This window comes from Trichosurus vulpecula, chromosome 1, assembly GCF_011100635.1.
Source record: "Trichosurus vulpecula isolate mTriVul1 chromosome 1, mTriVul1.pri, whole genome shotgun sequence".
Taxonomy (NCBI): domain Eukaryota; kingdom Metazoa; phylum Chordata; class Mammalia; order Diprotodontia; family Phalangeridae; genus Trichosurus; species Trichosurus vulpecula.
In genome coordinates, this window is record NC_050573.1 from 220,261,598 (window position 1) to 220,274,733 (window position 13,136).

The following is a 13,136-nucleotide window of genomic DNA, read 5'->3' on the forward strand; positions in this document are numbered from 1 at the left end:
ATAAATGTAATCATAAAATAAACAAGAAAGAAGTTAAAGACATGAATAGAATTTTGTAAAAGGTATGATAGACCTCTGAAGAAAATTGAATGGCAATATTAAAGGGTATGCCTTTTTCTCAGCTGACCATGATAGCTTCACAAAAATTGACCAGGTTTTAGGACATAAATACCTCACGACCAACTGAATGCAGAAAAGCAGAAATGTTAAATGCATCCTTTTCAGTATATAAGGCTATAAAAATTACATTCAATAAAAGATCATAGAAACGCAGATTAGAAATTAATTAGAAACTAAATAATCTAATTCTAAAGAATGAGTGGGTCAAAGAAGAAGTCATAGAAAACACTCAATTTCATTCAAGAGAATGACAATAATGAGACAACATAACAAAATTTATGGGATGCAGCCAAAGCAGTAGTTATGGGAAAATTTATGTCTCTAAATGCTTCCATCAATAAAATGAAGAAGAGTAGATCAGTGAATTGGGCATGTACCTAGAAAAAACAAACAAAAAAACTAGAAAAAGAATAGACTAAAAACCTCCAATTTAAACACCAAATTAGAAATCCTGAAAATCAAAGGTAAGATTAATAAAACTGAAAACAAGAAAACCATTGAACTAGTAATTAAAGTTAGCGGCTGCTTTTATAAAAATAAACAAGATCAACCATTGTTTAATTTTATTGCAAAAAGAAAGAAAATCAAATTACCAGTATCAAAAATGAAAGGGGTGAATTCACTACCAATGAGGATTAAATTAAAGCAATTATTAGGAGCTGTTTTGTCTATTTACCAATAAATTTGACAATCTAAATCAGGGCTGTCCAAAATGCATCTTGTGGGCTGCATGCAGGCTGGCAGTGAGATTTATGTGGATTGCCTACAAGCATAGAAATTTATATAAATGCTTTAATAAACAAACCACAGAGCTCTCACTGAAATGGTAAATCAAAATGTATTGTCTATTGTTTCAATAAAAACCTAAGGTTGGACAGCCCTGATCTAAATGAAGAGGAATATTTATATTAAAAAAAGTTGAAGAAATAGAATAATTAATAGCTTTACCTTAAAAATTGCCCTATCTTAGAAAAAGAAATTGAAGAAGCCATAAATGAGCTCCCTAAGAAAAAAATCCCCAGGACCAGATGGATTTACAAGTGAATTCTACCAAACATTTAAGAAACAATTCTAATAAATACTATATAAACTATTTGGAAAAATAGACAAAGAAGGAGTGCAATGAAATTCCTTTCATGACACAAATATGGTACTGATACTTAAACCAGGAAGAGCTAAAATGGAGAAAGAAAATTATAGACCAATTTCTCTAACAATAGTGATGCAAAATTGTGGCAAAATATAACACTATTAAAAATATCAGAAAGTCGGGGCAGCTGGGTGGCGCAGTGAGTAGAGCACCGGCCCTGGAGTCAGGGGGACCTGAGTTCAAATCCGACCTCAGACACTTGACACATGTACTAGCTGTGTGACCTTGGGCAAGTCACTTAACCCCAATTGCCCTGCCAAAAAGCAAAAAAAAATTATCATAAAGTATAGGAATAAATGGAGCTTTCTTTAAATATATAAGTAGTATGTGTCTAAAACTATCAGCAAGCATTATCTGTAATGGGGATAAATAAGAAGCCTTTCCAATAAGATCAGAGGTGAAACAAGGATGCCTATCATCACCACTGTTACTCAATATTGTTCTAGACGTGCTAGCTATAACAATAAGAAAAGAAATTTAAGGTATTAGAGTGGACAATAAGAAAACAAAACTATCACTCTTTGCAGACTATCTGATGATCTACTTAAAAAATTAACTTAAACACCTTCAGCAAAGTTGCAAGGCATAAAATAAACCCACACAAATCATCAGCATTTCTATATTTTAGTAACGAAGTCCAGCAGCAAGAGATAGAAATTCCATTTAAAATAATTGTAAACAGTATAAAATACTTGGGAGTGTATCTGCCAAGACAAACCCAGGAACTAGAGGAGCACAATTATAAAACAGTTCACACAAATGAATTCAGATCTAAACAATTAGAGAAGTATTCATTGCTGATGGGTAGGTTAAGCCAATATAATAAAAATGACAATTCCACCTAAATTAATTTACTTATTCAGTGTCATCAATCAAGTTACCAAAAATTATTTTATAGAGCTAGAATAAATAATTCCTGTGGAAGAACAAAAGGTCAAGATTATCAAGGCAATCAATAAATAAAAATATGAAGAGAGGTGGTCTTGCAATATCAGATCTCAAACTATTACAAAGTGGTCATGATCAAAATATTCTGGTACTGGCTAAGAAATAGACTGGTGGATCAGTAGACTAGATTAGGTACACAATACATAGTAGTAAATGACCATAGTAATCTAGTGTTTGACAAACCTGAATATTCAAGATTTTAGAACAAGAAATAATTATTTGACCAAAATTGCTGTGAAAACTGAAAAGCAGTTTGATAGCAACTAGGTATAGACCAACATCTCATGCTACAACTGAGATAAAGTCGAAATGGGTACATGATTTAGATATAAAGGGTGATATAAGCAAATTAATGGATCATGGAATATTTTATCTGACAGATTTGTGGCAAAAATTTATGATCAAACAAGATAGCAATGGATGTGAAATGGATAATTTTGACTACATGAAATTAAAAAGGTTCTGCATAAATAAAATCATTGCAGACAAAATTAGAAAGGAATTAGGAAAATGGGGCAAATTTCACAGCACATTTCTCAAATATATAGAGAACTGAGCCAAATTTATTAAGACTATGAGTTATTTCACACTCGATAAATGGTCAAAGGACGTGAACTGGCAGTTTTTAGAAGAAATCAAAGCTATCTATAGTCATATGAAAAAATGCTCTAAATCACTATTAACAAGAGAAATGCAAATTCAAACAAATTTGAAGTATCACATCACATTATTAGATTGGCTAATATGATAGAAATGGAAAATAATAAATTTTGGAGTGGATGTGGAAAAATAGGGACATTAATGCATCATTGGTGGAGTTGTGAATTGATCCAGCCACTCTGCAGAACAATTTTGAAATATGCTCAAAGGGCTATAAAACTATGTATACCCTTTTACCCAATAATTTACCCACTATTTAGTCTATATCCCACGGGGATTTTTAAAATAAATAAAGGAAAAGATCTACTTGTACAAAAATGTTTATAGCAGCATGTATGTGTGGTGGCAAAGAATTGGAAATTAAGAGGATGCCAATCAATTGGGTCATGGCTCTACAAATTGTGGGATATGATTGTGATGGAATACTATTTTTCTATAGAAATGACAAGCAGTATGCTTTCAGAAAAACTTAAGAAGACTTACATGAACTGATTCAAAGTGAAATAAGCAGAACCAGGACAACATTGTCAGTATCAGCTATTTTGGCCAATGATCAACTGTGAATGACTTCACTATTCTCAGCAATTCAGTGATCCAAGATAGTTCCTAAGGACTTAGGGTAAAAAAGAAAAAAATGCTGTCCACCCCCAGAGAATGAACTGATGGAGTCTGACCGCAGACTTAAGCATACTTTTTGAAAAAAAATTATTATTCTTTTTTTTGTTCTGCCTTTTCTTTTACAGCATGAGTAATAAGAGAGATGTTTCACATGATCACACATGCATAACAGATCAAATTGCTTACTATCTCAGGGAGAAGGGATTGGAGGAAGGGAAGGATAGAATTTGGAACTCAGAATTTTAAAAACAAATGTTAAATATTTTTGCTTACATGTAATTAAGCAAAAAAATATTAAATAAGAGTATGCCAATGGAGTATGTAGACTGTCCTTCTATTGTCCTTCACTCTGACTATATGAACTTTCCATTTTCTTTTTTTTTATACATTTCTTTCATGACATCATTTATACCACTTCTCTTTCATGATTTATTTGTAATATTTTGTAGCCTGTTTAAAATGCTCATTGGCTTCATGGTGAACCTCAGCTCCACTTCTTTAGAGGTTAGTAATCCACAGTTAGCAGTCAGACAACATTGGAAATTTATTGAAAATGAGGGTTTTTTTCAGGGATAATTAACAAGAATATAATAAAGTGCAAAAGTTAGTTTTGGTGTTATGCATCTTAATCAATTCTAATTATTTGAACAACTGTGATCATGTGTAGTATATATGTTCCCAGGTAAAAGAAATCCATTTACTGGAATCTCCCTTCAGTTACTGCAAATGAATGTACTTTACCAAATCTTACACTTCTTTTTGCCTCACAATAGTTTTGTAACTAACACTGCAGCAAGTATGTCCCTATCTAGATTGTAAATATCTAAAGGTTGAGTCTGTACTACTTAATACAGCATGTGCAAAAACATTTTGAAAAGTAAGCTTTTTTTTTTTTACAAATTTAAAGTGTTACTCTTATTTTCTTTATTTGCAGTTTATGTTATATTAATGAACACATATCAGTCATTATCCAAATATTGGTTAAGTGAATGAATAAACTTAAGGCTGTAGAGTGGCATGAATACTTGGGTGGTAAGTTGTCAGTTGTCTCAGTAATAAAGTCAATTTCTTTTGCAGCTTTGTTTAGCTTTTGTTTTTCCACATATACTAAATTAAAAAAATTTGGTGAGTTTAGCATTATCAGAGAAAAGGAAGACATTGGATTAAAAATGGTAATGGAGATTTTTCATTTGTTAGATTTCTCAGTTTTAGTGAAGCCATCTCGATGGTATTAAGGATACTAAGGAGGTATCCTAATTTATAGACAATACACTATACTAGGGAAAGGGGCTTTATTCCTTATGTGGTCTCAGATTCGTGTCATTTCTAATTACTTATTAATACTATCACTAACAAGATAAAATCCTTTAAGATTTTGTTAATAACATTTTACATTCTTAAATTCAGCAATGACAAAATGAGAAGTAAATTTTATTCACAGGTCAGCATCCAAAAACAATTTAGTTAAAATATCATCTTATGTACCACTTTTGAGAAAATTATTTTTTCTTATTCATTTCTCTACGAATATTTTGTTGATTTTAGATATGGATACAGAGATACATTTAAATACCTTTTTAGATATTGTTTACATTGTTACCACAGTTGTTAATTATTCTTATTTGGAGGATTTTTCAACTTTGTCTTAATAATGTGAAAATGTACATTATCACTTTAAATGAATATATGGAATATTTCTTTTGGTGGTAGATCAATTTTATTATAAAAAAATAAAATACATGGAAAAAGGAAGAAATCTTAAAATAATCTTCATCTCTTACATATTTCCTATGAATATTTATTAGCTAATAATTCAACTTTACCAATTAATATATAATATAAATTTGATAATGTATGTTATATATTCATATAATAATAGAAAAGAAGCCTTATTAACATTAGTGAATTTAGGTGAGGGATAGGGATAAATATTAGACCTGTGTTGTCAGTATACAGAACTCTCAGATCACAAATCTACCAGTGCATCTTCTTTACAATTTAGCATCATCTAGTTTGTTTTTTATTTTTAGCTTTGTGCCTAATAACTTTTACATTTATATTCATAAAACAAAGATTTATGTGTTTTAACTGAAGTTTGACCAGTCTTTCTTATGATTCATTAACTATAGTTTCTTATTATTTGTCTTTTTATTTTCCTTTCAGGAAGAGTAGGTGGTTGTGGGAACTAAGAGGCCAGTTAGAAAATATAAACTCTTACCTCCAAATGGAATGATGCTTGCTTTACTAGTGCCTCTGATGAGTATAGATTTCTCTGACAGACTGGAATGATTACTACTGTTATGCTCTATTGGATCAATATGTATTTAGATACTTTATCAGCATCTGTGTAATCATCTTATTAAGTAGGAATTCCTTCTGGGGAGTTACGCTATTCTACTAATTGCATATATTAAATAGTTCAGGTGTATAGATTTTGGGAAACTATATAATCTGCACTTCAATTTGAAGTAATTCTAGTTGAATTGGGAAAGATATACTCTTTTTAGACATATAGGTATTACAGAATATGTAGTTCAAGAACTAATGTTTGAAAATGTCCTTAAAATTGATTTGGAAATTAAATGTATTTGGTAATATTCATTTTATAACTGAAAATTGTATGGTTAACTTTGAACTCTTTTGACTTATCAACCATATGTGTTTTCATAACATTTTAAAAGGGCATGTACTTACTTAATTCATGCATTGGACTGGCTTTTTTTTTGGCTATCCACTTTAAAATTCCATCTATATATTCTTTATCTGGAATGCAAATTGCATGTGCCTTCCTTAACAGATTCGTGACTCAAGTCAGAAATAATTAAGATCATAGGATTTAGGGAAGGACTTTAATCATCTAGTCCAACACCTTCACTTTACAGAGTAAGAAAAGAAAAAAAAAAAACTGCGGCCACCCAGCATGACTTCTGTAGGTCCCACTGGTAGCAAGTAATAAATCCAACATTTGAACACACATTGTCTTACTCTAAAGCCAGTGGTCATTTCACTCCCCCACAGGGCCTACACCAAATGTGACCTTCCATGATGCTTTGTTTTCATGTTTCACATAATACCCAGAAAGAAAAAGCTTCATGAATTATAAAAAATGAAGGTTTAAGGCAACACCCCGGATACCTTAGCCACTTCTTTGTTCTTCAAAAGCTTTTGCTTATGATAGCAAAAATATCAAGATAATTGAAATAAATGCAGATTTGGAAATTCATAGCTATTTTGCTTTCTTCAGAGGTGCATTAAATTCTCTGGCCAGATTGGCAGTCAGTCACATGGCCAGTTGCCACAGACATCTCAGGATTCAGTAGTCACTATTAGATTGTTGGGCTTATTTGACCTGATCCCATGAATATTTTCATGTACTATTCAGTATCATCCTGGAACTATAAGCCAGGAGAGAGAATCTAGGCATCTGTCACCACAATAAAACATATTGGGAAGTAAGGCACTGGGGTGAGGTTATAGTATTTTTTTTCAGTTACCTTACTATTTCACTTTTCTTTTTATCCTAAGGTAACAGTCTTAAAATACCTACCATATCCTCGATTATAGCTCCCCTAGTAGTTTTTCCTGATTAAATATATTCTCCTTTCTCTCCCTCTCTCTCAGAATTTTGGGGTCATTAATTGCTATCCATACAGCCAGTAAACCTTGATAAAAATAATCACTTCCTCCTCTAAAAATTTCCTCATTGGTACATTGGTACATTCTATTAAATAGAATAGATTTTATAGCCCATGTGAAAAAGTTGGCTTATTTGCAAATCTATTTTTAGCCCTGACAGCCTTCAAATGTAGTAGACTGGCCTCTCTACTAACTAGCACGCTGAACCTTCCCAAGTATAGTTCAAATGTTGAACCATGGCTAAAATTCAGCGAAATTAAAAAAGAAAACTTTGCCTTATTTAAGAAGTTAAAAATAATCAATAAAAACTTTTTATTGAGTTAACAGGTTATTTAAAGCCATTATTAATAAAAACAATATCTTTGTCATTCAAAAAAAAACTTGAAAGTGTTTAATTCAATTATTTTTAACTCAGTATTTTTTTCAAAGCTATATTTGCATCTCATTTAAGATTTTCTCCCAACTTAGGCACATCCCAACTGCTAATTTTCAAATGCAATTGTTTATGCATATGAAACTTAACAAATACACTACTTACACATTTTATAAAATATATACAGTGCTTGTGAGAATATTTATTTAAACTTTTTCCATTTAACTATAAAATAGTATGATATTCTATTTAGCGAATGTTTCAAAATGTTCTTACAAAACCAAATGTCAGGGAAGAAAGGTGTCTGAGTACACAGAGTGAACTTCCAATCCATTATCTGGCAGAAGAGCAGACACCCTGACAGGTGTACCTCAGTAGTTAAGGATCCAAGGCATTCTCTTCTGTCAGTGACCTATGTTTCAAGCTGAACCCTCCAAACCAAAATCATAGCACTCCCCTGTTTCCTTTGGACACTCAGCTCTCAGGTTCTTTATTTCACACTGTTCATTGCCTTTGTTTATCAGAGATCCTGTGGTCCAGAGATGAGCCTAGCAAGCTGACCCAAATGCCTGATTCTTCCTTTTCTTGGGAGTTTCCTTTTGGTTTTCTTGACTTGAATTGTACTTTCTCTGACTACAATTAACCTAGTCATAGCAGTTGAGAAAGAATCTAATTCAGCTCAGTAGGTCAAGAAACAGTTTTCAGAGCCTGCTGTGTCAAGGTCAAATCCCATGAAACAAACAGAAGCAAGTTAAATAAGACAGACACATAACATTCTATTTTGGGACATATAAAGATATAGAAAAATATCTATACATACATATCAAGTATAATTTTAAATTTGTTAAATGTTTTCAATTTTTGTATTTAGAAATATCTAGATATCTATATGTAGATATCTTTATAGAAATAGCTACATGTACAGGTATGCGTGTGTAGGTTGGAAACTGTTCTGCAGAAAGCTGCCTGTGGCACCAGAGCCACACAGCTCTAGTATGAATTAGAGGCAGAAATTGAACCCAAGTCATCTGGGTACTGAGGCAAACTATCCACTATGCAATGCTGCCTGCGAGTTCTATCTTTACCTATAGGTTATATATCTAGAGAGAGATGTCTACAGGTATACACATATGCAAGTGTGTGTATATACACATATACATGTGTGTATATATTCACATTCATACACATGCGTAAGTATATGCTCATGTATATATGTACACATGTGTATATACACATGTGTTAATGTAACTATATTATTATATAAACATATTGCCTCCCTGAGCCAATCTTTATACTTAAACATTTGATTTTATTATTTCTCAGAATGGAGTGATGACCCTACTTTGAGGCTATGGAGAAAAGCATTTAGGAGAAAATCTCCCTTTTGCCACCTGCAAAGATGAAGATGAAGCAGATATTTTCCTGCCAATCAGTTCTACTATTTTCATATTCTCAAACAAGACAAGTAAAGCTCTTTGCAATTCTTCAAGCACTATGCAAATGTCAGCCTTATTTTTATTATTCATTGAGAATTAGTAAATTTCTGGAACTTACTGCAATAATATATGAATAAACAGAAATTTAAATAACAGGGCAGACATTTTAATACAGATACTCTCTCCACTGTTGTAATTTAGTTACTATAGCTTTAGTTCTCCATAACCAATTGCTCCCTTCTTGGTTCAGGGAAAAAAATGACTTTCTCTACTTAAGTAGTTTCCAGATGATCTTATATATCTCTCATTATATTAGTGTCTGGAAGACAAAGGAAAAAAGAAACCTAAAACAATTACAATGAACTTTTTGTTTTACAAAGATAATTTGCCAATACCTGTGACATTAATCATCCAATTTAAGGAATTTCCTTCCCTCTTCTCCCCACCCTACCCCACCCTACCCCAAAAGTGGCCCTATATTCAATAGATGTATTCAAGACAACAGAAGTTTCAGGACTCTGTTTATGTCATCAAGTATCAAATAGTTTCATGGAAGAATTTCAGAGCATTAAATAAATTAGAGTTGATTTATCCAATTCCATTATCATATATGTAGGGGGGAAAGCATGAGAAAATTTATATCCTTATTAAATGGAGGAAAAGCAAGATGAATGATATTCCTTTTCTATAATATACTCAGAACTCCATTTAGTGATATGTGCAACAATCAGCAGTTTTGACACCATAATCCAAATGTACTAAAATATTTTATCTTCCTGCAAACAAGAGGATTATTATAAAACTGTTTTCTCAGCACCTGGATGATTTAACACCTATATAATTCCTGCAGCACATTTTGATTTTATTGACTAAAGTAAGCTTCATTTTTCCCTCCTTTTTTATTGAAAATCTTACATGTTTGACTAACAGTCACGAGCAATATCTTTCAGTTCCATTATAAAATCATATATGTGTGTATGTATATATACACATATACACACATACATATATGTTTACATATATACATACACATATGTATTCTTTGATACAAGTTGTGGCAGATCTAATGACTCATGAAATGACTGTCTTGTAAAACTTTACCAAAATTAAAGAAATTTTCAGATAATTAAATTTGTTGAATTGTTTATTTTGATGAAGCTGAAGGCCACTTTCACATACTTCATTTATAATGTTGGGCTGCAAAAATTACAGACTCTTTCATAGACACCTTTTTTCTCATGTGTACTCAACATTTATATTTCATATAGAAAGAAGCTCTTTTAGAACACTATTTTTTACACAGTGCCCACTATCTGCAGATTTATTAGTAACTCAACTACAAACTTTTTTAAAATAAAGGGAGAAGAAAAAAAATTTCCTTAATTGATTATATGCATCATAAACTAGTATTAAACCATGAAATCTCATAGGTATAAATATTATTGGAATCATAAAAAAGTTGTCTTATTCTAAGAAATCCTATTTCAAAATTATACAGTATTTTTGACTGTCTGCAATTCTCCTCATTTTGGCACTCCCAGACCAGTATAGAAATTATGGATTGTGAAGTTAATTCCTTGGGGAACTTACTTATTTGCATCAGGGTTTAAAGATAGATTCTGAAGTTAATAGTATTACATTTTTTAACATAGGAAAGAATTTTCAAACAGTCTTTCACTGAAGTGCTTCAACAGCAAAGCGGGGCGGCGCTAGGGGAAAACAAGTTCTTTTAAGTCTTAGGAGCACAGAGAACTTATGACCTTGAAAATTCAATCTTCCATTCAAAGATACTCCCCATTCCCTCTGTAGTCTTCTTTCCAAAATACAAGGTACAAATACTTTATTCAAATGTTTCAGACATTCTAATGGCTCAGAAGAACAACTGTGTGTCCTTGTAGCTGTGTTCCTTTCTGAGAAATGAACGACTGTGGGGCTCAATTGCTTTACTGTAATTTCTCCATTTCTATGCTTCATTTCCTTCATGTAGCTGAGACTGGAGAAAAATCAGCATGTTCTGATGAGTTTAATACTGTGAGGCAGTAAAATGGACCTGAATTTTGTGGAGATTGGGCTCCAAAATAAATATAACACCATGTGTCAAATTAAAAAAAAAAAGATAAATTCTCCTGTACAAATCAGAAGAGATAATAAAAATCGAATAGACAGCAACTTTCCCCTATACCCACACAGGCATCTAAGGATGATTTTTAATTCTGAGAATTTTTCCCCCAGTTCTTATTTTGACCATTTCACAAATTACTTTTTGCAAGATAATGCTATAACTTTTTCTTTCTTTTTTTTTCAGTATAAATTACACTGATATATTCTAGAAGGTTTTGTGTGTTTTGGTGGGGCAAGTAGACTGAGGCAATGAGTACCTAGCTAGGCATTTGCAAATATTTTTGGTCATTTTGGATTCTTTAGTCAAAAGCAATAAAATTCTGCTAGATGTCATGAGCCAGTAAGCTACAGATATCAACCTAAAAGATTTGGTATAAAGAACTAAGACTTAGAATGGCACCACATTTGTTCTTTCTTTCATCATATCAAAGAAATAAACTTTACATCTAGACATAATGGTACTGGGAAGGCATTTACAGGGTTATCACTGGCTCATCAAGGTCACAGTGCACTACTGACTCAGAGAGGTTAGTTGCCTTTGCAGGTATATAAGGCTTGCTATCTATTCGAATATATCTGAGCGGCTCATTTTATCAAAATGCCTTCAAATGCTCAGCATCTGTGGTCAGTGCAGTCCCTAGGACAAGTCTAATGAAGATATGCTTCACCAAGGCAAAAACCTAAACGGTTAAAAATGGAGAAATATTTACACCCTTTTTAAATCCAGTAAGTAGAGTTTGTATTTGTTCTTTTTTTTGTTGTTGTTTTGTTTCTCTTCAGTGCATTTTCTGAAAAGGTCCCAAGGCTATGAGTATAAGCCATCCTGGCCAGTTCCATACATATCTGCAAGTCTTTTAAAACGAGGCCCCCAGTCACTGAGATAATCATAATTCTGATCAGAGTTTGAGCTGATGGAATCTAAAGAACTGAGTGACTCTGCTACTGAACCATTTCCCTCAAAGGCATATGTCTGTAGAGAATCATAAGGAGGAGCACAGGGATCTATGTCGGCTTCTTTTAATCTTTCCCAAATAAATTCCCTAAAAATGACGTTATCAGGGATACTTTTAAAAGTTGGTCGACTTAAGAACTGAATCTCTGGTGTCACATCCCTTCGGGTCTTGGTATCTCGGATGACATTCAGGTTCCTCAAAGCAGCCATGTCAAAAGCCTCTGTGTCCTCTTCACCACCACCTTCATCATCATACCGGACAATATTTTCTCTAATATCCCGCTCCTCATCAAAAATCAATGGTTCTTTTTTCCGTCTTCTCATTGTGACAATCATAAGGACCAACACTGGAACATAGAATAGCAAAGGTATAAAGGTTTAAAACAAACTCTAAAAATGCTTTTTCTCATCAGCAGCACAAGCCCTACAAAGTTGGCCCATAAAGATCCCCTTCTTTACATTAAAGAGAATTTGTCACCTATAATGTGGAATTTCATCTTAATAGATTGTTCTAAATTACTAAAATGGTTTTAAAAGAGAATGCTTTTATATATCAAGAAATTTTTCCCCATACCTGTTTTCTCCCTCATTAATGTTACAGCCAAAAGTATTTGGTAGAAGAAATCTGAGAATTTGTTAAGAATAAACATAACAATCTTACATCCATAAAATAAAAAAGGTCCTTTTTTGAATTATTGCTTAAAAAGTAAAATCACATTTGTAAAGGTTCTATGTATAGTTTAATAACTGCAGTTTGAGAATTAACTGAATTATAGTATCTAGTCTTAGATTTCTTGACTGTGAAGCTCTCAGTTGTTAAATATAGTCCAGAATTTGGCCTCTACTCACAGATCAAAAACATCCATATAATAGATTATGCTTTACTTTAATGTATGGAATACTTGGTTCTTATGAATTATGCCCAGAGAGAAAGCAAGTAAGACAATGAAGTCTTCAGGAACAGCCAATGATAGATATAACAAATTTATAACCCTATTGACTTTAGGGATTTTTCTTCAATGATATTACAATTAGTACTTCAGTGATGAACAAAAAAGGCATGCAAAAGAGGTCAGTACCACTTTGATATAAATTACAGTTTAAATAGTTTTGTTATATAAT

The 13,136-nt window shown here is 32.3% G+C and overlaps 1 protein-coding gene across 1 annotated transcript in view; it reads right to left on the reverse strand.

Moving 5' to 3' along the window:
• Window positions 1-11,082: 11,082 nt before the first annotated feature.
• CDH7 (cadherin 7) overlaps window positions 11,083-13,136 on the reverse strand; it is a 221,855-nt gene continuing 219,801 nt past the window's right edge. Inside the window, exon 12 of the mRNA XM_036741803.1 lies at window positions 11,083-12,361. Coding sequence (XP_036597698.1) covers window positions 11,868-12,361 — 494 coding nt within the window. The 3' untranslated portion in view covers window positions 11,083-11,867. The remainder of the gene's footprint in view (window positions 12,362-13,136) is intronic.